Below are 20589 nucleotides of genomic sequence, written 5' to 3'. Positions count from 1 at the left end.
CCAGCAGTAACAATGTCAAAGGGGTTTTTTGATTTCTTGCTTTCTGCCTAACATGTGGTTTCATAATACACTAAGTACATAAATGCATTTTGGTTTGATTAAAATGCAATAAGTCAATCTATCCAGAACATAAAGTAGTATCATCTTACAAAAGGTGTCAAACTCAATTATAGAAATTAAAAACTGTGTCCAGGTCAAGGGTTTGACATGGTTTGGGGCACTGGTTTTTAAGAGAGGGTTATTTCAATGTAATCATAAATACAGCAAAATCTCCCTTTAGGTCTAATACAGTACGGTTTAAAATCTTAGTCCAATGTAATTTAACAACAGTAACACACTTGAGAAGCTGTAAAAGAAACTTAAGTATCCCCTTAACTGCAGACCCAGAAGCTGCAGAATCTACTATGTAAGCACAAAATAGAATATCTCATGTTTAAATAATCTTAAAACAAAGTCTCTCTTACTGTTTTCATAATTATCAAGCAAATAAAAAATGATGAAGAAAGGAGACAATCGCTAAATCCTGATTTTATTGCAAATTGGTAAACTTGATGGTTTTTCGATAATACATTTGAAAATTCCTGATGACCTAATTACTGATGACCACACAAAGCACTTTACACAACAGTTTTGCCATTCACCCATTCACACAGTGCATCAAATGCAGCACATTTTCTATCGCACATACATTAATCACATTCACACACTGACGCACAGCCACCAGGATGGGTTTTGGGGTTAGGTGTGTTCCACAGGAAAACATCGGCGTGTGGACAAGAGAAGTTGACGTCCGGAGGAACCTTCCCCACAGAAGTGGAAGACGAGCCGCCTCATCCAATGAAATACTGTGAGTCACTGACAAATCAGCAGTAATGTGTGAAAAAAATACTAGCTCTGCGAATTGATTTCTACAGTGTGTTCCTCGACATAGACGATGTAGTGATGAGTGTTTTCTCCCTGAGTGAGGACTGTCAGAGCCTCCAGTCCCTGCGCATCCTCCACCACCATCACCTGGTCACCGGTTAGATCCCCCTCGGCGTTCACCACCATCAGCTGGTTGCCGCAGTTGCCGAGGTCCTGCTCGTCAGTCACCTGCAACTTTGGCCACAACCCAACGTTAACATTTTTGTTGAAACTAGCTGCGGTTTCCTTCTTACTGTGTGATGATGTTTACCTGCTGTACGACAGCAACGGTGCCTGGAGCCATGGCGACCATGGAGGTGACTGCGTCATGAGTCTCTGAGCTGAACTCAGTGATCTGCTGGATATCAACTGAACATAAAAGCCAGTGTGTTACATACAACATACATTACAACATATAAGTGTAACTACAATGAGCAATGAACAGCAATTCAACTGAGCAGAAAATAGGTTTTGGCTGCTGTTGCGAATTCTTACCGTTGTCATGCAGAGCTACTGCAGGTGCTTCTGTCAGCTGCTCCTCATCCTCCACAGACACATACTGGGCTTCAACTGTCTCACCCGCCTGGATTTTTATATAGCATACAGTAGATGTTGTATTATCCTGAAAACTCTGGCTTGGACAAATAAAAATAACTGGCACCTATAAATATTACAAATGTAATTTTCAGGAACTAATGTGTGTATGTGTTTCCTGTTTACCTCCCAAGTGCCCTCTACTACTTTCAGGCTGTGTTTGCTCTTCAGGTGTCGATTCAGCTCCCATGTGGTGCCATAAACAAATTCACATTCAGGACACTTTCGTCCACCTGAACACACAGGCACACACACACACACACACACACGCTGAAAAAAACCCATGAACTGAATGAATGTCACTTTAAAGAAGGTCTGAAAATGAAAAGACTTCAGACCTTGCTGTTTCAGAGCATCAGGGTTAGGCAGCCCAGTTCCAGCATTCTCATATTTCTGATCTGGGTGCTTCAAGCTGTAGTGTCGCTTCAGGGGACCAGCAAGGTTACAGGAGTAGTGGCAGTGGGCACAGCGAAATGGCTACGGAGGGGACAGACAAAGACAAAAAGACACAAAGACACACAAGTGACAGCAAATGAAACACAACTAGGACAATTTTAAATAATGAATTTTAGCATTAATTGATTTTCTCTGAGCAACTCACCAAACATTTTGTTAGCAAATGATTAATCATTGCTGAAACTTACATTAATGTTGGTTGAGACAGTGTGTAACAAATATTGGACTAATCTTAAATATTCACTTAAAGAACACTTTGGGTGAGACCCAACTGTTAATAGATAGATTAGAACAAGTGTTTGATCATTTGTATTTTACAAAAAAATAATTTACTAATAATTTATTACACATATTTAATGTAAATCAATGTGTGTTTCCTGACCTTGAATGCAGCATGTTGCTCCATATGTCTGACCAGGTAAGGATTTGAGACCGAGGTAAAGTCACACTCTGAGCAGTGAAATCGCTTCCCTGAAGAAACAACATTATTGTATAAATTATAATTTATAAATGATTTGTCTATTTTCATGAGAGAGAGAGAGAGTTTTCACACCTTCATTTGTGTGGCTCTGTCTGTGGCTTTTCAGCGTTACTTTAGACTTGAACTTTTTCCCACACAGGTCACAGAGATGGCGTTTCTCCGTGTTGTGTCGGTTCATGTGAGTCTTCAGGTTGCTCCTGCTACGGCCCGCGTAGTCACACACGCCACAGACGTATGGCTTCAGACCTATGCAGGTAAAGGTGCACAAGTATAAGACAAAACAACATATACTGTGTGTGTATATATATATACATATATATACACATATATATACATATATACATACATATATATATATACATATATATATATATATACACACATATACATCAAAACGTCATTTTCATCAATATTATTAGAATTTACTTCATCATTATTAGCCCAGGAGACGGCAACAGCTGCATCTTTGTATGTTTTATGGGAATTTGTATTTTAGAGTTTGTAAGTGTGTGAGTGTTTATCAACACACATTACGGCCCATGGCTTAAAATGCTTGACATTATTTGGCCCAACAGAGGACTGCAGTCAGCACATGTGTGTGTTTTCTTGTAGTAATGACAGAGGGGTGTCACACCTTGATGGGCCCAGATGTGTTGCTGAAAGTCTCTGCTGTTCTTCAGGAAGTAGGAGTCACAGTAAGGACACTTCTCTGCACGCTGCACAGGCAGTGAATCTGCCCAACACATACACACACACACAGAAACCTGGTCGTCAAAACCATTTATGTCAGTCTTGTGTGATACGTTTCATTCTCAGCCTAGAAAATGTTTATAAAGCAGTTTAAGACATGCAGTAAAAATAATAAATACAATTTATGAATAATAAAAATGAAATGCAGAATAAAGTGGAATTAAAAGAAAAAAAGGTGGCACAATGCAAACAATGGAGGAAAAAAATTAAACACTCTTGAGTTCAGATTTGGCTGTCAGTTAACACTGTCAAGAGAAATGTTAACAGTTTATTGTGTGTTTTGGTCTGTAGATATACAGCATGTGTGTTTCCTTTACCAGGGTGGGATGTTTTGATGTGTTGCTTAAGTCTGTGCTCTGAGTAGCTGCGCTGGCAAACAGGACAGGTCACACTTTTCCCCTGTGAAACGACAACAGGACAAAGAGCTTGGTTCATCTCTGCATCCCTCATGGATAAAAATGGGTTAAACAGGCTCAGCTAAATGACATTCTTTTGTAAAGTCAAAGGAATGTTAGTGGTCTGATGTAGCTGAGGAAGGAATTAATACAATTATATATATCATTCATAAATCTTAATAAAGTTAAAAGACTATCTTAACTGAGAGTCTCGTCAGGCTGGTTACCTGTTCCTGGTGCGTCCTCAGATGGGCTTGTAGTTTGTATTTGTCAGGCGTGGTGTATTTACAGTCAGGATTAGAGCACGACAGCAGCAAACCACTGTGCTTCTGGATCTGGTGCCGCTTTAAGGAGCTTTTGGTGATGGACGAGTAGTTACACTTTGTGCAGTAATGCAAGTGCTCCTTGGTGTGCGTGCGTACGTGGATGTTATAGTGGACGTTGTACCAGAAGAGTTTACCTGTACAGCAGAAAAGAAATAAAACTGGGGAAATGCTATATAATAGATAATCAAACGTGAAATTTAAAGCACATAAAATATAATTATTGTACAAAACCAGCCCCTTTTTCCCCCATCATCTTACCACAGTATTGGCATTCCAGGTCTCCATACACTTTCCTGAGACGCTGGAAAGTCTCCATATTCAGACAAGTCTTCCGAAGAGATGAAAACACCTGCTCAAATGCACTCTGAGGGAAAACCTCGGACTCCTGTTAGCAGAAATAAAATAATTCAATATCAAAGTAAACCAAAATGTTATCATCAGAAATACAAAAGCTTTCTTTTAATTAATTGTTTAGCAAGTACAACTGCTTCTTATATTGTCATCACCTTTTCTATGGTGGTTTTTGACTGACACACCTCTAACACTAGTGGTGAGTTCCAAGAGAGAAATCCTCAAAAAAAACAATTTTAGCTTTTCTAATATGTGACTTTGGTGCTTGTCCTTGTGTAATCATTATAATAAAACACATAACTTTGAGTTGTAAAATGTGTCACTTTACGGGTATGCTCTGAGTTTCAACAAATTTCGATACACTGCTTTCTGATATAAAACAGAGGAAATATTAACCACTTGTGAAAAGGACTTTTCCTTGTTCATAACAATACCATTAACTAATTCACCTTTTGTGGATGTGGCGTTTGGTCCTCGGGTGGTGGAGGTGCTGATGATGAATGTGTGTTGTCACACACATCAGGTAGGTTAGCATTGCCTGGTGATGAAGTGGTGTGCGTGCTTGTGGCTGCATGTGCGTTTTCTTGATTCCTGTCCTCGTGCCCGTCTTTGTTTTCAGCTGCAGGGGTGCAAGATTCCATTTTGTTGCTTTGTGATGTTTCTCCAGCCGTTGCTTTGTCCTGTTTCTCAGTGGGAGTTGAAGTTTCTACAGAAATTGCTTCATGGGAGCCTTGCTGTGCACCTTCGTTTTTTCCTGCTCCTTCCTCTGTGACCTGTACATGTTCTGCACTTTCACCCTGAGCTTTAATGTCTTCCTGCTCTGCAGCTTCTAGCTGCTCCACTTCCACACCTGGCAACTCCTCCTCTCCGACACCATTTATACCAACTTTTTGTGTCACCCTCTCATCTGTCCCGTCTTCCTCCTGTACCCCTCTCTCTGTGTCCCTCCTGTCCTCCTCCCCCCACATGTCCCCTCCAGGCTGTATCAGATAGTAGCTGCTATTAATACACTTGGTGAAGGCCTGTTCCAGTTCCACGTCAGGGTGAGACTCTTTCAGGTGACTCTTAAGTTTCTGAGAGCTGACAAACTTCCCGTCGCAATCACAGCACACATACAGGAAGAGGTGTTTCCTGACATGGGCAGTGAGAGCGTCCATCTTGGTGGCTGCGTGGTCACAGAGCAAGCAGGCAAAGGGACGCAGAGGCCCATGGACCAACAGGTGGCGCTCCCGCTCGAGCTGGTTCTTGAAGTGTCGGTTACAGGTGTGGCAGTGGAAAAGGAGCTGTCTGAGGCCCTGACGAGTTTTTAACCTAGAAAAGATAAATAAATACATTGAGGAGGAAAGTGGGATGGTGAATAAAATGATGGTAAAGATTAAATTAATTCTTGGAAACTGCAGATTATACTTCAGCTGCTGGTAGTTCTGATAGACTGTGGGGTCTTTGAGGTCGTGATTTATCTCCATGTGTTTCAGCAAGTTCTTCACATCCGAGTACTTTCTCTCACAGAAGGTACAGTGCTGCTTCACCTTCATATGGACTCGCTCTATGTGGACCTGAATTATCAGAAACACAGAATAACAGCTTCATTCAATGCGAGAACCAGAAACTCCACAGTGTCAACATACAGGAACCTAGCTCCAATAAAAGAAAGGTTTCACAAAGTTTGCACATAATTGACACTAAAAATGCACATAATTATCACAACTACAGACAATAAACAAAACAAACAAACAAATAAATGAATAAACCTTTAGGTGTCCTGGGCTGAGGCTGTAGAAAGGGCAGTGCTGGCAGCTGAACTTCTCTCCTGTGTGCTTCCTCAAGTGAACATTCAGGTTTGCTTTGAAGGGAAAATTAAGTAAATAGGTGGCTAAGCAATTTAATAAAACAACAATTTATTTTGTTTGTTGTAATATTTCTTCACTTGTGTGCCAATGAGTTTGGATTAACCTTTGATGGTTGATGCATAGTCACAGTGAGGACACTGGAACGGTTTCTCCTGGGTGTGCACCCTGAGGTGGGCGACCAGAGAGTGTCTGAACTTGAAGATCTTGTTACAGAACTCACAGGTGAAGATCTTCATCTTACTCTGAGATGAACTGGGAAACACAGAGTAACAATATTATATTTGTCCGATGACCAATATTAGTGTTGCTAAGTCTCTAATTAGGTGGTAGCACAGTTATTGACAAACAAGAAGAAACAAAAGTACATTAAATTCTTTGTGGCATAGTAAAAAACTGATTTTTAGCTGAAAGTTTAAATTCTCACTTTAACTCCAAACAAAACTGTGGCTACTATAAAATAAAATCACTACTAATGCATTTGATAGGGAAATATTATTTTAGTACTTGGCAGCATGTTGCTTGATAGAATATTCCTGAAAGCCTCTGCCAACTGCTGCTCCCTTTGTTGTTGTTGTTGCTGTTGCTGTTGCTGTTGTTGTTGTGGAGGTTGAACTAGGAGAAGAAAACAAAGTGGTCACTCTACTGACAGTGGAGAAAATTGATCTACTACATGTATGTGAATGACAAGTCAACTATCAGATTTGTTTTACTGTTTTCATGACAGATGATGAGATAATATGCTTTATTGTCAGATTTACTAGAGCAAGATTAACTATTAAGACCGTGAATCATGCAAATGAATTTTTTTTTTATAAAATTACCTCAGCTCCTGTGCTGATTCAGCATTACCTTCCAAGATGGTGGCTTCAGATTCAGGGTCTTGTGAGTGACTCTGGAAGACTACAGGCTGAACAGGTACATTTAGTAAATTATACTGTCATAGGTGAATAAAATCAACTTAACTACATTTATGAAAAATTCAACTTTTAATCATTCTCCTCGTTTAAAATTCTTTGGAGAAAAATCCCGTAACAGTTTTCATTGAGATCACATGTAGATTATATATAACTGAAATGCTGTTTTTAGAAAAACAAGAGGTTGTAAAGGTATAATATCTATGAGCACCATGGACTTCTCTGTCATTGTTTTATGGGTTTAAATCCTAGAAGTGGGGTGGACAAAATTGTAAAAATTAACTTTTAACTTTTAATTTACTATTTTATATATTCCTTACGTGAGGCTGAGTTTCGTTGGCTGCAGACTCAGTTTCTGTTGAACCATCCTCTAGTGGAACGATTTTAGAAACACCTGTTGAAATAAAGGCAACACATTTTACATAAGACGTACTGCCTCATTTGACAAAATGTTTAAATTATCAAAAAAAAGAAGCAAAAGCTACTGGCCTGGGATTGTTTCATTCTCTGCCAGAACAAAACTGACAACTGTCTTTTTGTTCCCTGTTGCTGGGCCTCCATCTTTTAATATGAGATTTTGGTCTACATAGAACAAGACAGATTATGTCCAATTCATCAAATCTGATTATAGACATACAATAAGAAATATCTCTACAGATCATCTTCAGTCATCTACATATTCAGAGTTTTCTTTATACTTTCAGACTTGAAAATAAAAAGTATGTATAAAAGTTAGCAAGTATTTTAACAAACCTTTTTCTTTTTCTCTCACAAGTCCCGGCCTTACTGTGTTCTGGTGCTTCCTGTTTGAATCAGCTTTCACACGGTCAACATTCCCAGGGCTCTCCTCACCTACTGCAATAAAGATTGTTTTGTCTTAAAATAACAATCACTTTTTCCACCAGTGTCTGAATTATAATGACATACAGTATTTATTCATCTTAAATAATATATCTAACATGCTTTCACTTACTCTTCTTTGCAAGGCTCTATGTCACATAAATTCTCTGTTCACATTTTGGTCTTTTCACAACTCACCGTTTCCCTCTCCGTCCTCCTCCTCCCTAAGGCAGATGTGTTTGAGGATCTGTCGTTTGTTGCTGAATGAGCGACGACAGTTTCTACAATTGAGTCCCAAAATCTGATCATGGCTTTCACCTAGCAGAAAGAAATATCATTGATAAAAGGATATTATTAACACTCTAGGCTTGAAGGTCTACTAAACAACTTAGTGAATGATTTCTGAAAGGAGTAAAGGTTACAAACCAGGTGAGAAAAGCAAAGCTAGCTGTCCAAAATAGTTGCCATTATATTTCAGGAGATTTTACGTGGAATTGTATTTCTATCTGTCAATGTCTGTCAATTGTCACTCAACCAATAAAAAAAACAGATGTAATAGTCAGTGGTTTATTGTCTCAGAGGAATACTGGTCTGGGACTAAATGCTGATGTAATTTGAAGTTGTCCGGTTTGTGGACTATCTTCCAGAATGCACTTATTCTGTTTTCCACACGAAAAAGAAAGAATGAATGTGGGATACATATAAATGTTTTGCAGTACAACCTTCTACAGAGCTATGCTGTGGGTCTCCCGCTGTCTTGTTCCCTTTGTCTTTCTGTTCAAGTTTATCCTCTGGAGAATCGGTGGAGTCAGCCTTGAACTTCTTCGTAGAGCCTTTTGGTCGTCCTCGCTTTCGCTTCACTGGGCTCTCTGTAGGGAAACAAGACAACACCTATTATTTTTCAATTTCAATAACAAAGCCAATAAATAAGGTAGATATGGGATTTATTTTAGTTTTCTTTTAAAATTTGGAGATGGGGTGTTTTTAGTGTTGGTGGAGTTGATGCTGATCTACTTTAGCTTCTGCTTTGTGTCTTATATGCCATGCCTCAAAGTCAATGATGGCAGTATTTACAGAATATCTCATTACATGTTGTTCATATCAAATTCAAATTAATCGTTTAACTAGTCAGTGGTCAAACAGAATTAATTTTTATATATCATTTTAAAAGTATTCCCAGCAATGATACACTAATCTGACCTGCCACTGTCTCCACAGGTTCCGCGACAAGAGGCTTCAGTGTAGTGATGATGTTATCAGGAGGCACCTGCTCAGGATGAACCTGACAGCAGTGGGCCAGCAGCAGAGGGCGACTGGGAGAGAAGAGGTTGCACAGCCGGCACATAAACACAGAACCAGCTAAAAAATCAGAAAAAAAAAAGTCAGTTTGAGTCAGTGGGTCAGATGATATGGATGCACCTCAACAACTTACAGACAGTGATGCCCTGTGATCTGTGTTAGATTTCCCCAACGTTGATGTCCCCAACAAGTAGCATTTCAAACCCAAGTTTTTCATTGCACATTCAGTGGTTAGGAAGCACACGAAATGTAAATATATAGATGTATATAATATATACATGAAAATAAAACAGACATGGAAAGAAAAACTACATAAAAATGTCCAAAATTGTGTGCATTTTCTGAAAGCTTACAGTTGGGTACAGACAGTTGTATATAGTCTGTATATAAATACAATATAGATAGCACATGGGGGGACAAGGGGTTCACTCATAGATGTGGCACATGCTATTAATGCTAAAGTCCTTGCATATCTTGGTCATAGTGTTTTTGATAGTTTTAGTCAATTCAGTATTGCCACACTTAGTGCTTATCTTTGAATACGAAAGAGCAAATTAATAATAGGCCACTTTTGTGATTTTTTTGTGACCCTCTACGGTTTAAAATAAATAAATAATATAATTTATACTGTTACATTTGTATTGAGGTGGTGGAAAGGGGGCCCCAAAAACAAATTCAGCTTAGGGCCCCATAAAAGCTTGGGTCGGCACTGATGCCTACTGTCTAACAGTCTCTCACACCTGAGAGACCGTCTGCCGACTATCCAATCTAAAACTAACTTCACCGCGATTCTGTCAGATCTTATGTTGCCTCAAAGCTTGCACCGTTTCATTAGTAGTTAACGGGCACACCAGTACAAGACAAACTCTATGGACCACAGTAACTTGTCAACATTGTAAACAACATAAAACAAACGACTACATAAGTGAACTGTGAACGATTCGGCCGAAGCGAAAATGAAGACCCGACAAACATATTCGAGCTGGAGCTTGAACAAACTCTTACCTTCCTTATGTTCATCCATTTTTTCGGCATTTTAACAGCGAGTTTAAAAAATATTACTGATGGGTAAGAACCATCGTATGATTTTATATAATCCCTTATTTAGATTGATAGCCCAATTTTATTTTACGTACGAAAGAATTTCTGTCGAATCTGCGACACAAGTAAATCTCATGGTACATCTCTTCGAAGCAACGGAAGCGGACATCGGTCTCCTCTAGAGGTAATGTAGAAAACAGCGCCCTCTGTGGCGGGGAGACTGAGAGTTTGCCAAATGTATCCCTTTATCCCAACATAAAGTAGACATTTCCAAGAGGTATATATACTGTATGTAAGATAAATGAATCACAATTTAATGTTATGCTTGTGTTATTTCAAAATTAAAAAATAAAAGTCTTGAGAAAATTATGCAACACTCAACACTGAAAGCTTGTTTCTGCCTTTGTTTTATGAGGGTTATATATCTTACAATATATTTATTGTAAACCACTCACCCTTTTTTGATTTTATGAAATAACGTAATATCAGGTAAATAAACGCAGATATGAACCTTTCAGATTCGAATATTTATTTGGAGACCAATTTTGCATTTTTTTCGATTGAGATTAAGACTATATTTCATTGTATGTATTATGCCCTTTACAGTTAGAGTGGCTTTTACTTTAATTTACTTTCAATGTCTACAACACTTTCTTACATGAAGAATTGTGACACTGTTTGATTGTGTCTCTGAGCTGACAAAAACTGACAGGATTTTCTTTTAATGAGTTTTTTTTTACCAGTTATTTTGTAATCTCCAGCTAAATGGAACCTAAGAAGGCCAAAATCCATAGAAAGGTTGGAAAATGACAGATGGATAGATGGACAGCTGGAGGCAATGACAAAACCTTTATTAAACAATGCAAATATTTACAGACATAAGGACATTTACAGTATTTGTTTTTATGTAAAAAAGTGTCAATTCAGTCCAGGCCACACACACACACATGCACACATTCTCACAAATGAATCACATTGTAGCCAATGTTTCTGGGGAAAATATTTGACCCTCTTTCCTCACACCTCACATAGTGCTTCTTCACTTCCAATCACACCCGCTGCTCCCATTTCTTTCATTCAATTTGTTGTTCATGTCGTAGATGTTTTTCTTAACACAGATGACAAGTATAACTATGATACACAACCCGCTAATACATAAAAAGTGCACGCTCTATTATCAGGGGAAAAAGCTTGAAAAAACTTGAATCAATTCTGAATGAAAAATGAAACAAGTCAGTAGCAGATGTTTACATGTATCATTCAGGAACAATACAAATAAACAAAGTCAGCCGCACAATAAAATGTGTGTCAAGTACTGTGACCAAGTCTAAAAGATGTGACAATGCACAGCAACATGTGAGATAAAATGACACCAGTACCTCAATTTAACAGACACATCAGACGAAAGTTGGCCTGTCACTGTAACAAACAGCCTGACCAGTAGGTGTCACCATCTGCTGATATGACACGCTTGTAAAGGATACTGTATATGTTTGTAAACGTAGAAATTATTCAAAAAAGCAAACCTTTGCAATCATAGAAGGGGAAGAGTTGACCTTCCCTTATCGAAGATTCCACTGTTTCTGAATTCATGTCATGTTGAATCCAAAATATATTTGTTAGACATTTCCTATTTCTATGTAACACATTTTATACTACAAATCATTCTGCTCGCCACAAAGATCTCCTCTGTGGGAGACAGTAAACAGAGCATAACATTATATGTCAACACATTACTTGAGCACAGTATATGACATACTGTAATATTAAACCAGTGGCTGTGACAAAAAAACGTAAAAAGCTTTATATTTTTTTTGTCAAATGTGTAATGTATTGTAGCATTATATAGGTGTGTTGTCATGCTAACTGTAGATGAATGAATGAAAAAGTAAAACAGGCAAAAGCAGGATTAATGTACGGATATTTACACTGAGCTGTAAAAATTAATCTAATCTAAATTAATTTGATTAGATTTGTTGAAAATTTGATCAAATCTCATACAAGAGTCTCAAATTTATCCCTGATCTAACTTTGTGTGTAAAAGAAATTGGGGGCGCAACTGTCCATCCCTCAATAGAATTTTCCATCTTTCTTCACTGTAAGCTGTGAAATAAAGCAAAATTCCAACAGACTAAAATGATCTTTCAAAGACACCTCAAACAAAACAAGTGAACAAAGATGGATTCTAATTGAAAAAAAAAAAATTCTGTTTAAAAAAAAAAACATTCATAAAATCCCTGATGGTGCAGGTGCAGGTGAGACAAGGCTTATGTGGTTGGATTCCTGAGAATGTGTGTGTGTGTGTGTGTGTGTTGTGTGTGTTGTGTGTGTTCACATGGTGCAACACTTGTTCTTGTGTGCGTGAGACTCTTTGAAGCGGAGTCTCTGCTTGGATCGATATTTCTCCAGGTAGGTTAGCTGTTTGCTGTTGATGGCTCCACGACGCTTCCTAAAATACACAAACATAAGAAATGATTTCACCCTCAGAGCATTTGCACGCACTGTACTTCCTCTCTCATACTATACAATCTCCATCCCATTATCGATCTTGATTGTTGCAACAAAAAAAACGATGCATGGAAAAAAATATTTAATTTCTACACACTGTTCATTTAAATTGTAGGAGAAGACAGGAAAGAAGGAAGAATAAAAATGTGAAGGAGAATCACACACTCACAAAATATTCTCAATAGCCTTTCATGTGCCTATTCATTGTGTTTATGGTAAATATTCTTTCATGACGTTAAGCTTCCTTAAGTGTTCTTCTTGGCAGTATTTTAAAAATGTTAATGACGCTTTCATATACGGTTCTGGGTGTATATTATAAAATGCTCCATGTTTAACTATACATAAAAAAACATACATTATTCATACACATATAGATGCTCTTCTGTTTGCCATGACTACATGAGTGTGAATACACAGGATGTGGTGTAGAATTGTACTTACTGCCTGATGAGTTGAATTGCATCTTCATACTTCATCCCACTCTCTATCAGAGCCAGAGCAACTAGCACAGGAGCCCTGTATATATACACAAACACACACACACACACACAGTTCTGTAAATCCTCGAACAACAACCGCTTTGATCAAATTTTGTCTCTGATATCCTGTAAACAAATGTGTTATTCTTGGAGAAATTATTCTATTCATGTTAGGGTTAAACCTTGAATTGTGGTGGTTCAGGTTAGGGTAAGGGGTTAGGGAATGTATTATATCCAATGGCCCTGACTAATAATGCTAAGCAGGCAGGGATTGTATTTGTATTTTATTCAGATGATGAAAATGCCTTACTATTGTGTATTTTTAAAATACTTTCAAATACATATGATCATAACATCATAAAAAAACTAAATGTGAGGTGCTGCTGTGGCTTTCATAGCCACACTGTTTGCCTTTTAATAGTAGTTGTTATTGTTCTCCATTTAGTTCTTTGGAGGTATAATAAATTATATTTGTTAGACTTTTAATTTGTGTGTGTTCTCAATCCTTTCAAATGGTTTACTGCTATGGTGTGTAAAACCTGACAAGGACACTTCCTATTTCAAAGTGTTTCTTGTGCATTTAAAATTAGAACGTATTGATCATGTCATAATTATTTGCATCTAGTAGCTTAATTGATTATACAAATATTTACATTTAAACATTTGAAAACACAAAAATACAGTATTTTATTTTGATACATGGTGTGACTGCTGTATTTTGTAGTTTATGTTGATATTAGTTGGATATTTGGTGGTTTATTTTGAAATACATTTTGTCTTACCGTCCCAGTCCAGCCACACAGTGAACAGCGACACAGCATCCTGGGTCCTCCTGAAACTTCTTCTTCAGCAGACTTAACCAGTCATCAACAAGCTTACTTGGAGGTGGGGCTCCATCATCAAAGGGCCAATCCTGAAAGAGAAGAGAAACATTTTCTTCTCCAGCTCCAGGCACTACACATTACGTCACAGCATGACTGATTTAGCTTGTGTGCTTTGTTTCCTCACCACCACATTGATGCCATCTTTCTCGAGTGGCGTCTTGTCATAAGTGATATCGCACACTCGAACCACGGTGGTGGCACCATATCTCTTCAGGTCCTGCATGAAAGGGAGAAACAGGGGTGTGTATGTGCATCTCACCTGTATGAAGTCCTTCAGTGCATAGGTGCATAGCAGTCACACACATGTTGCTTACCTCTATGAAGGAGCTGAGTGTGCTGTCTGTGGGGTTGTGGGTGATAAGGAATCTCATGTTCTTGTGGGACAGTTCCACTGGAGCTGGACGGTTCATGTTGGCCAATGTGACCTTTGTCCTCCCAGGATGATCTCTGACCTTAATGTTAGTGTAGCTGTTAATAATGAGCCCAGTGTAGCACATAATGTGTACAGCTGTATATTAGCACAATTTCATATTTATGACTTTCTATTTGGAGCACATTTAAAGCTTTTTTGACATGGCAATGACAGACATGGCAGATATTCCCAATAAATGCCACAAATAGTCATAATATATGTTTTCCCTCCAAAATTAAATGTATTTTGCTCAAATATTTTGTCCTTTTGTTGCTCAAACTGTATCATCAGTCTGTGTGACTTTGGCTTGTGCTCTTACCAGAATCTGCCAAACATCACCAGCTTGACAATACTGGACAAATTTGACTGAAACCGTTAAAGAATAGTTCAGCATTTCTGTGGGATTAATCGTACCATTCACATCTGCCTGCTAACCTGGAGCATTTTAGCATAGCTTAGCTTAGCTGATTATTGCTTTTCAATGTGACAAGCTGTCATTTTCCTGTATGAGTTTTTGCTCAAATTAAAGAAGCAAGGTTACAACATGATAACCAGCAAAGTTTCGTGTGAGTAGGTGAAATATTTTAGGTGGGAACAGAGCCAGGCTATTTCGTTCAGCATCCCGTCTTTATCTAAGCTAACCAGCTGTTGGCTTCAGCTTTATTTACCATTGAGACTGAACAGTGGCCTCAATCATAATCATAAGGAAAACATATTAAGTGTTTGATGAAGAGTTGAACAAATTATTTAAAACATCACAGAACCCAGAATAGGCGTTCATATTCATATACATCACAGTTTTGTTTAGTATTTATCAGTAAAACATGTACCCTTTATAATGTCATAAGTCTCCAGTGAAAAGTTAAAGAGCTAGTTAAATCTCTTCATAATTCTTCTTTTTTAAGAGATAAGAGAACATTTCTCTTATTAACTGTACAGGCTGTGTTTGACTCATTCTTATTGGTGTACTGAATTTGGTGAACTCATCTTATTTCCCATCATAGCTTCATCATCTTAAACTGGCCTGAAAATGAAAGCTCATTTGTAAACTCTCTTGTCATATCATCTTATTGATGCTAAGTTGTTTAAATGTTTCTTCACTGACACGTTTTACTGTCATGATCATTGCTGATTATGTTTCCATTGTTGCGAATACATTCTGTTTTATAAATGCTTTTTCCAGCCTTTAAAATTCAGGAGGTAGAAAGTGTTGGTGCATCGTTATGTGTAGTCAAAATCCGCTTGTCACCTTTAGTTCCAGCTGTGGTCTCCACTTAAAGTCTTCAGGTGATCCTTGACACTTCCTGTTGCCTATGGAACGTCCTGTTTATAGCCGTTTGACTTGTCTTCCCAATTCCAAGGTCGTAACTGTTTTGTTTGCACCATTCATTGACTGTATTCTATAGTCCAACAGGCTACAGTGTGTCAGGTCTGTCCCTTTGTATTTGAACTCTCTGATTGTCAAGTCCTTCACTCTGTTACTGTTGCTGCCTTGCTCAGTGGCTCTCTCTGTCCCTCTCTCTCTTCAGATAGCTTCCGGTGTGTGAGACTCCACTTGTTACCCCATGAGCTGGCTGGTTCAGAGGACAATGGAAAAAATGTCTTTCAGGGTTCAAGACCACAGGATGCCATAGTGCACATCATCCCACGTAGGGTTTAAAAGTGTTGGGCGTGGCAGTAATCACCACTCTGCCGCATAAACTCCATCAACCAGTGTTTCTAAAGTCATAAAGATACAGAAAAAGAAACAAGTCAAACATTCAACTCGCAGGGTGAGGAAACATTTCAGTAATTCAACAATGGTCCAGACAAAGTATCAGCTGAGTGATACCACCAAATAAAAGCAACTTTTTTGAAGGCAAACTGCTTTTCTCTTTAGGCAACGACTGTAGACAGATCAGCCAATTAACAACAATAATAATAAAAAAAATATTTGAGATTTGCTTGGTGAAATATCACCTCCACTCTCCTCTTTGAAAGTTGGAAGAGTTGGAAATTGTTTGGGCCCATGATCATTTTAGGAAAGTCTGAGTTGCAAGGAACTGATCTAATTTGTGTGAGCAGATGTATTCAGAATGACCTCATGTGCAATACATACAATAGCTGGAACAGACAAGTACAAGTGTGTTTACGAGGAATGGACAAGAGAGCTGGGCAACAGATGCATCATGAGCTTGAAATCTAATATACAGTATGAGGGGTTCACAGTATATGGGAGATCATATTAGATTAGCCTGCACAATATCTACAAAATTAAATTTGGTGAGAGAGGAAAAAAATCCAAAAAAAGAGAAGCAAATATGCCTTTTGATTCATCTAGACTGGTTTGATTGTGTCTATGTGACTGAAGAAGTCAAACTACATGCTCTAGTTTAATGTAGAAAATACACACATTTAAATTGTAGAAAGCAGTGCAAAAACAATCATTTGATTTACACACAGAGGTCAGCTAAACTGGTATATTTCTGATCATGTCCACAGATTGTTTATATAGGGAGGGATATATGAACGAAGGTTGCTCAGAGACGAGACTCTCCATCCAATCACACGCCAAATTCAGAACAACAAAGGAAAGCTCAGAGGTAATCTGAGTTATTTACGGTCACCTCTTCACCCCTCTGACACACACACACACACATACACACACCTCATAATCACATGCTCCAGAAGACTACGGTCTATTTCAGGTTGGTCATTATCTTAAATTAGGAGTTGTATGTGTTTATACAAACTAGGGTTCAGGACAAGCCAAAATGTAAGATGTAAGAAAAAATTTTTTATTTATCATTGACAGAGGGAGCTTATAGAGATATATCATTTTAAAGCATATATGGGCCAAAGGCACAACAATGTGAAAACTGAGACACACACAGGATACAAACTGCAGACATAATAATATGCTGATTTTCCCTGTTAACTTGGAGCACAGTCAGATTTGAAAAAAACAGGTGCATCCCAAGATGGTTTTCTGTCTATATTCCCGTCACAGGTTGGGTGTAGGAACCCGAAAAGTAATAAAAAAAAAGGCCGTTACATTATTTTAGAGCTGCATTAGCATGCCAAAAAAACACATGAACTTGTTAGCAACACTGATAATAAAAGGACAGGTATAGTAGGCTCCGAGATTTTCTGCAACAGTTCACATCACTTGTAACACAACTTTTGAAACAGATCTCTAACGCTATGCTGCCGTCTTTCTCAACTCGGTGGACAGCTTGGCTCCTGAACGTGCAGGGAAATCCACAAACCACTGACTGTCACTTCCCCCAAATCATTGCAGAAGCAGAAGCAGAAGCAAAAGCAGCAGCAGCAGCAGCAGCAGCAGCAGTGGCAGGAGCAGCAGTGGCAGGAGCAAGGCTATACCAGAGTTTGAGTGCTGACATACAACCAGCTGACTGCCTGTTATAGGCAACCCCTGTAGACACTGAATACCTGCAGCTGTATTAATAGCTGTATCTATACTGGTGGCTGGTTGTGTGACACATCAGAATTTTCCATTGCTGGTGCAACCCTGCACTCCTGCTCTCTGCATGTTGCACTCAAGTTCTGTGATTAGCTTTCACTACTATCTCTAACAACACTGTAGTGGGAAATCATTTCTGTATTTTTTTTTTTGTTTCTCAAACTAACTAATATGTCAGCATCCAGAACCTACATTATATAGTATTTAACTGGGATTTAAGGGAACACTGCAAAACAAAGGGAATGCAGTATAATATTTAATGTGCGTCCTTACCAGTTAGTTCTTCCGTGTCATCTCCAAACAGACTGAACAGTAGTTCCTCTGTCGCTTTGCCACAGTGAAGTTCACCTGCTTTCAGTCTTTTTCCGCCTCAGTAGTAGCTGAAAAATCTGGTCGTGATGCAGAGAGACTTCCTGCAACAACCTGTTGCTCTGCTCCACTGTCTCCCTGCCTCACCCCTGCCCCTGCTTGCCTCTCTCTCTCTCTCCCTCTCTCTCACACTCTCTCTCTCTCTCTCTCTGCTATGTACAGTTTGTCCCACTTTGTGGCTCTGCCTTGTTGTGGAGCAGCGTAGAGTGTTGGGCCAAGGATCTGCTGTGAGCTGGTCTAATCAGGCTGAGCAGCCATCTGACCCTGACAGACCTGTCACCAGCAGAACACTCTACAGTTAATGCTCTTAGAGAGAGAAAGAGTGAGAGAGAGGGAGAGAGAGAGAGAGAGAGAGAGGGAGAAGCCTCACTCCCCCTCCTCTTCCTCCACTCTCCTACTTTCTCCCCTCTTCTCCTCCAGCAGGCACGTAGTGGGTAAATAAGAGGTGCTGTTCCCTCCTCCTCCTCCTCTCTCTTCGCCCCTTCCAGCAGGCTGATGATTACAGGGTCTAATAAAGGAAGTCCATGATCTCTCATGTAACAGTTTGCAATGACAGATTTAATGTAGATCAGAGTTTAAGTCCATTAGACTTGGTAAATCGTTCCCATGAACATTTCCTGCCACGCCACATCTGTCTGGACCGTCTCTTGTTTTCCTTGTCGTCTCCCTCCCTCCCTCCGTTGCGCTCCCCTTCCCCACCCGTTCCTGAAAGACTAAAAATAAATGGTCCTTTGAGCTACCAGACAGATTGGACAAGTCAAACGTTTGAGGCTCAGTTCAGGGAATTAACTTTCTCCATAATGGACACTAGTAGTATCATGGGTCTTTGTTTTCCTGCAGCTAAACCCACCGCCTAAACCACAGGCCATCAGTCAACGTGTTCATCCAAATAAATAAATAAATAAATAAAACACTGTGAAAATGGCAGGACATTAATACATTTCACACAGAGTTTTCGGGATTTATGTTTAAGTCATCTTTGACAGGTTTGTTTATGGTATGGGGAGGATACGTGAGTCGAGGCGGTCACAAGACATGTCACAGGCACAGAACCTGCTGGTGCCTCGTCTGGCCATCAATCACTTAGAGCTGCAGTTAACACAAGTGTTTACCTATTTGCGGAGCCGTGTGTGAAAACTTCCCACTTCATTCCATTGAAATGTCATGGTCATATATATCTGCTGCACAAAGTAACCAAAGTAACCTGTCACCTTTTGTTAATTTTGACAACAAGCTGATTCCAAACACAAAGTGACAGGATGAAGACCCTCCAGAGAGAAGAAGAAGAAGGAGATAGAAAAAACAAATGACTTAGCTTGGCCTTGTTGAATGACATCAAAGTGAAATGGCACCTTGACCCTTTGTGTTAGTCCACATACTGAGTTATACAGTTATATCTAATTGAAGCTGATAAATAATTAAGCTATCCACTTTTTTTTCTTTGTCTAATTTAACAATTAATAATTGACTTTTTTTTGAACACTTTTAGTTTAGTTTAGTTTAGTTTAGTTTAGTTTAGTTTAGTTTGGTTTGGTTTGGATTAGTTTAGTTTAGTTTAGTTTAGTTTAGTTTAGTTTAGTTTAGTTTAGTTTGGTTTGGTTTGGTTTAGTTTAGTTTAGTTTAGTTTAGTTTAGTTTAGTTTAGTTTGGTTTGGTTTGGTGTAGTTTGGTTTAGTTTAGTTTAGTTTAGTTTAGTTTAGTTTATTTGTTTATTTCATTTCATTCACAAATTATAAAAAAAATGTAATATAAACACAAAATTGTCCATGTCTTGAATGAGAAGGAGCAGAAAGAAGAATCTCATTTACTCTGCCCCTTTATCCCAAGCAATCAATTTACATCCCAAAATGACACTAATATACACAAAATGAAACAAGTAAATAAAATATTAATTGTCCAACTCATCCACTCACTTTCCTGACAAACAAGCAAATTATAAATCATCTAAGAAAAAAAAGCTTGTCTACTATTTATTGTGTGTGTGTGTGTGTGTGTGTGTGTGTGTGTGTGTGTGTGTGTGTGTTTACCACTCATATTCTTTGGTAATGTTTTGCTATTTGGATAACAGCCCCTATCACATCAGAGAAGGTAGTCCACAATAACACCGTAGGAACCTTAAAACCTTAAAACACACACTCCAGTAACATGCACCTGAAATGTCACGGCCACCTCTCCTTGTGTCATTCATACATTCATATTCATATTCCCCCTCGAGGCTTCATCTCTCCCAGATAAGGGAATCAATGATGTCCTGTGTGACCTGACTGTGACCATC

At 38.7% G+C, this 20589-nt stretch overlaps 2 protein-coding genes across 4 annotated transcripts; both read right to left on the bottom strand.

The window, feature by feature from the left end:
- Positions 1–512: 512 nt before the first annotated feature.
- LOC131470756 (zinc finger protein ZFAT-like) lies at positions 513–10356 on the bottom strand. 2 transcript variants are annotated; one of them, XM_058646695.1, is made up of 24 exons: positions 10165–10356; positions 9061–9219; positions 8583–8729; positions 8059–8178; positions 7774–7875; positions 7510–7602; positions 7341–7414; positions 6928–7013; positions 6611–6718; positions 6210–6358; positions 6008–6099; positions 5664–5812; positions 4706–5567; positions 4164–4290; positions 3807–4039; positions 3502–3583; positions 3069–3167; positions 2507–2680; positions 2336–2424; positions 1836–1974; positions 1624–1730; positions 1399–1486; positions 1175–1272; positions 513–1098 (listed from the first exon to the last, which is right to left on the bottom strand). In XM_058646695.1, the coding sequence occupies exons 1-24, from the start codon at positions 10181–10183 to the stop codon at positions 889–891; spliced, it is 3606 nt and encodes a 1201-aa protein (XP_058502678.1). In that variant the 5' UTR covers positions 10184–10356; the 3' UTR covers positions 513–888. The 2 variants fall into 2 exon arrangements, with proteins under 2 accessions (XP_058502678.1, XP_058502679.1); XM_058646696.1 differs by lacking the exon at positions 10165–10356 and adding an exon at positions 9794–10110.
- A 678-nt stretch (positions 10357–11034) lies between these two features.
- Positions 11035–18935, bottom strand: LOC131471819 (protein tyrosine phosphatase type IVA 3). 2 transcript variants are annotated; one of them, XM_058648588.1, is made up of 7 exons: positions 18220–18935; positions 15733–16202; positions 14386–14539; positions 14196–14288; positions 13970–14100; positions 13150–13224; positions 11035–12649 (listed from the first exon to the last, which is right to left on the bottom strand). In XM_058648588.1, the coding sequence occupies exons 3-7, from the start codon at positions 14479–14481 to the stop codon at positions 12532–12534; spliced, it is 513 nt and encodes a 170-aa protein (XP_058504571.1). In that variant the 5' UTR covers positions 14482–14539; positions 15733–16202; positions 18220–18935; the 3' UTR covers positions 11035–12531. The 2 variants fall into 2 exon arrangements, with proteins under 2 accessions (XP_058504571.1, XP_058504570.1); XM_058648587.1 differs by having other exon boundaries at positions 14386–14523; positions 18220–18933.
- Positions 18936–20589: the final 1654 nt, after the last annotated feature.

The sequence above is a fragment of the Solea solea genome, chromosome 13, assembly GCF_958295425.1.
Source record: "Solea solea chromosome 13, fSolSol10.1, whole genome shotgun sequence".
Lineage (NCBI taxonomy): Eukaryota > Metazoa > Chordata > Actinopteri > Pleuronectiformes > Soleidae > Solea > Solea solea.
The sequence above is the reverse complement of the archived record's forward strand: the minus strand, read 5'-3'. Positions and strand labels throughout refer to the sequence as shown.

Coding starts and splice junctions, on each gene's coding strand:
- LOC131470756 (XM_058646695.1), bottom strand. Junction 7,014..7,340: donor CCAACGAAACTCAGCCTCAC/GTAAGGAATATA, acceptor GTACCTGTTCAG/CCTGTAGTCTTCCAGAGTCA. Junction 6,100..6,209: donor CTATGCATCAACCATCAAAG/GTTAATCCAAAC, acceptor TTCCCTTCAAAG/CAAACCTGAATGTTCACTTG.
- LOC131471819 (XM_058648588.1), bottom strand. CDS start 14,481: ATGAACCGTCCAGCTCCAGTGGAACTGTCCCACAAGAACATGAGATTC. Junction 14,289..14,385: donor CACTCAGCTCCTTCATAGAG/GTAAGCAACATG, acceptor CCTTTCATGCAG/GACCTGAAGAGATATGGTGC. Junction 13,225..13,969: donor TGTGTGGCTGGACTGGGACG/GTAAGACAAAAT, acceptor GTATATATACAG/GGCTCCTGTGCTAGTTGCTC.